General features: G+C 49.4%; 1 protein-coding gene across 1 annotated transcript; it reads left to right on the top strand.

Moving 5' to 3' along the window:
* The first annotated feature begins 300 nt into the window (after positions 1-300).
* LOC105503406 (adenosylhomocysteinase-like) lies at positions 301-1,708 on the top strand. Its single transcript, XM_011930305.1, is given in 2 exon segments — positions 301-750; positions 753-1,708. Coding segments are annotated over 2 exon segments (1,323 nt in total). The 5' UTR covers positions 301-383.
* The last annotated feature ends 1,669 nt before the right edge of the window (positions 1,709-3,377 follow it).

Below are 3,377 nucleotides of genomic sequence, written 5' to 3'. Positions count from 1 at the left end.
TACCTGGGGGCCAGCAAAGGCATGGGCACTAAACCCAGGTGCTTGGACACTAGAGTCACCCACCACTGCTTGAGCCAACTGGCCTGGGCAGGAAGCATGTCACACAAGACCTGCTTCTACAAGGCTGCAGTGATGGGTGGAGTAGAGAGGACCAGGATTCAATACAACGTCAGAGAACCACAGGGAGAGACCGGGTCGGGGCTGAGGTACATGAGACCACACTTGGGACCCTGGCATGATCCGACAAGGCAGGAGGACCCTCAGGGATGATATATTTTGCTCTTTAAAATAAAACATATCCTATCCGGTGCCGCCCGCCCAGTGCATGTCCCCAGACTAAGGCCCAGCCCCCTTCGCCTGTTTCTATCACGAGCGCCGCCAGCATGTCTGACAAACTGCCCTACAAAGTCACTGACATCGGACTGGCTGCCTGGGGACGCAAGGCCCTGGACATTGCTGAGAACGAGATGCCGGGCCTGATGCGTATGCGGGAGCAGTACTCGGCCTCCAAGCCACTGAAGGGCGCTTGTATCGCCAGCTGCCTGCACATGACGGTGGAGACCACCGTCCTCATTGAGACCCTCGTCGCCCTGGGTGCTGAGGTGCAGTGGTCCAGCTGCAACATCTCCACCCAGGACCATGCGGCAGCTGCCATTGCTAAGGCTGGCATTCCAGTATATGCCTGGAAGGGCGAAACGGACGAGGAGTACCTGTGGTGCATTGAGCAGACACTGTACTTCAAGGACGGCCCCTCAACATGATTCTGGATGACGGGGGCGACCTCACCAACCTCATCCACACCAAGTACCTGCAGCTCCTGTCAGGCATCCGAGGAATCTCTGAGGAGACAATGACTGGGGTCCACAACCTCTACAAGATGATGGCCAATGGGATCCTCAAGGTGCCTGCCATCAGTGTCAATGACTCCGTCACCAAGAGCAAGTTTGACAACCTCTATGGCTGCTGGGAGTCCCTCATAGATGGCATCAAGCGGGCCACAGATGTGATGATTGCCGGCTAGGTAGCGGTGGTAGCAGGCTATGGTGATGTGGGCAAGGGCTGTGCCCAGGCCCTGTGGGGTTTTGGGGCCCGTGTCATCATCACTGAGATTGACCCCATCAACGCACTGCAGGCTGCCATGGAAGGCTATGAGGTGACCACCATGGATGAGGCCTGTCAGGAGGACAACATCTTTGTCACCACCACAGGCTGTGTTGACGTCATCCTTGACCGGCACTTTGAGCAGATGAAGGATGATGCCATTGTGTGTAACACTGGACACTTTGACGTGGAGATTGATGTCAAGTGGCTCAATGAGAATGCTGTGGAGAAGGTGAACATCAAGCTGCAGGTGGACCGGTACTGGCTGAAGAATGGGTGCCGCATCATCCTGCTGGCTGAGGGTTGGCTGGTCAACCTGGGTTGTGCCATGGGCCACCCCAGCTTCGAGATGAGTAACTCCTTCACCAACCAGGTGATGGCACAGATCGAGCTGTGGACCCATCCAGACAAGTACCCCGTTGGGGTTCACTTCCTGCCCAAGAAGCTGGATGAGGCAGTGGCTGAAGCCCACCTGGGCAAGCTGAATGTGAAGTTGACCAAGCTGACTGAGAAGCAAGCCCAGTACCTGGGCATGTCCCGTGATGGCCCCTTCAAGCCAGATCTGCCCGTGCACAGGAGCACGTGCTGCCCTCCTGATACACCATGACAGACAACCTGGTCTCTGTTAGTGGCTTTATTTTCACCTTTACATTTAGAAAACAATTTCTACAAGTAATAATTCAAAACAACCACTGGTCTTCTATTTCTAAAAAAGTAATCCATAACATAAATTAAGATTTGAACTTATGAATGTCTAGGCACTGCCAGGTACCATCTCAGAAATCTTTCACTAACATCCGTCTAACTCTTAACTGTTCATCCCAGATTCAAGCTTACAGAGGTCTCTGATTTCACCTAAGTCTTTTTTCTTAAAGCCAAGTGTCTTCTGAAGTTTGTAGTACACATCTCTAGTGCCAGTTCTGATTCACAGGTCTTGAAGTGGCTTAGTGGTTTGCATCGGTTATTTTCCGACACACCAGTGACTTTTCTCCCCAACTGGATTATAAATTTCTCAGGCAGGGATTGTAGCTTTCCAGACCCTTGGCACAGGCTATTTGGTGCGGTTGTGCTCAAGAAATGTGTGCATCTCCATGCATCTCAATACAGACACACTGTTCTATCTTTTGTCTTTACAAAATTCATCTCTTATCACTACCCTCCTCAGGAACCTGCCAGAGTTTCCCATTTCCCACTGAATTAAATAGAGTCCTCTGTGAGCTCTTTGAGATCACTGCCTTGCAGCTCAAACTTCCTTTCTTCTATTCCCAAATGAATATGAGACTGCATCAAGGTGAATCTCCACCTGGGTTTGTGGCCAGGTGGGCATGCTCAGCACCTGTAGGCCTCAGTTCTCACACACCTGGCCATGCATCCCCATCGCCTGGGAATTGCATCTATTTCACCACAGTTAAAATCATCTGGGAAGCTTGAACAACCTCTCTAGGCCTTATATCAACCTTAGCATATTAGAATCCGTGGGGTGTGAGGCCCAGGCATGCATATTTTAAACCAACACACCTGATTATGCTTATATACTGCCCAGCACAGCTCATGGCCTCGAATTTGGAATCAGTCCTGAGCAACCTCGTCAGTCTGCCACTGCATTTAGCAACACAGAAACACAAAAAGGGCTTCTAATGGGCTCCTATTCTCTGTAAGCTTCCATGGTTCAGTTAAGACACTTTCCAGAAGGTTCTGGAACTTATCTCCTGTATCCTCAGGAAGGACCTCCTAACCTTTGGGCCACAAAGCGATGGGAAGATGGTAGGTTCCTAGTCTAACCAGGAAGCCAGTGTAGAAAAATCTGACTCTCTTTACCTCTTCCTATCTTATCTCTACTTACCTGCTAGCTTTCTTAGCAGCTGCTACTGGAAAGGCAGTGCCTTATCAAGGAGTTATGAGGTGATAAGCCATTGGAAACCCATAAAGAGGCAGCAGGTGAGTCAAGAGACCTTTAACTGGGGGATGGGGGAAGGTCTGTAACCTTTCGGATCTCAATATCCTCCTCAAAAAATGAGAGACATTGATTAGGCGCCTCTAAATTCTTGTGTGGGGAAAAAATGTAAAAAGACAGCCCTTTCTAATAAATCAATTTTGTTAATTCTAATAGGCATGTCTTTTATGCAATTTTAATGTGAAATTGGGAATTGTCTTGCAATTGAGATGTACTTTCAATGTGCTGTTTCGCCCTTCCTGTCTCACTGTGGTCATTAACATGTTTTAGATATAATCCGTGATGCACTATAATCAAGAACACTTGGAATATTTTATGTTAG

This window comes from Colobus angolensis, unplaced genomic scaffold, assembly GCF_000951035.1.
Source record: "Colobus angolensis palliatus isolate OR3802 unplaced genomic scaffold, Cang.pa_1.0 Scaffold85, whole genome shotgun sequence".
NCBI lineage: Eukaryota > Metazoa > Chordata > Mammalia > Primates > Cercopithecidae > Colobus > Colobus angolensis.
Note: the sequence above shows the minus strand (reverse complement) of the source record. Positions and strands in the feature narration are given on the sequence as shown.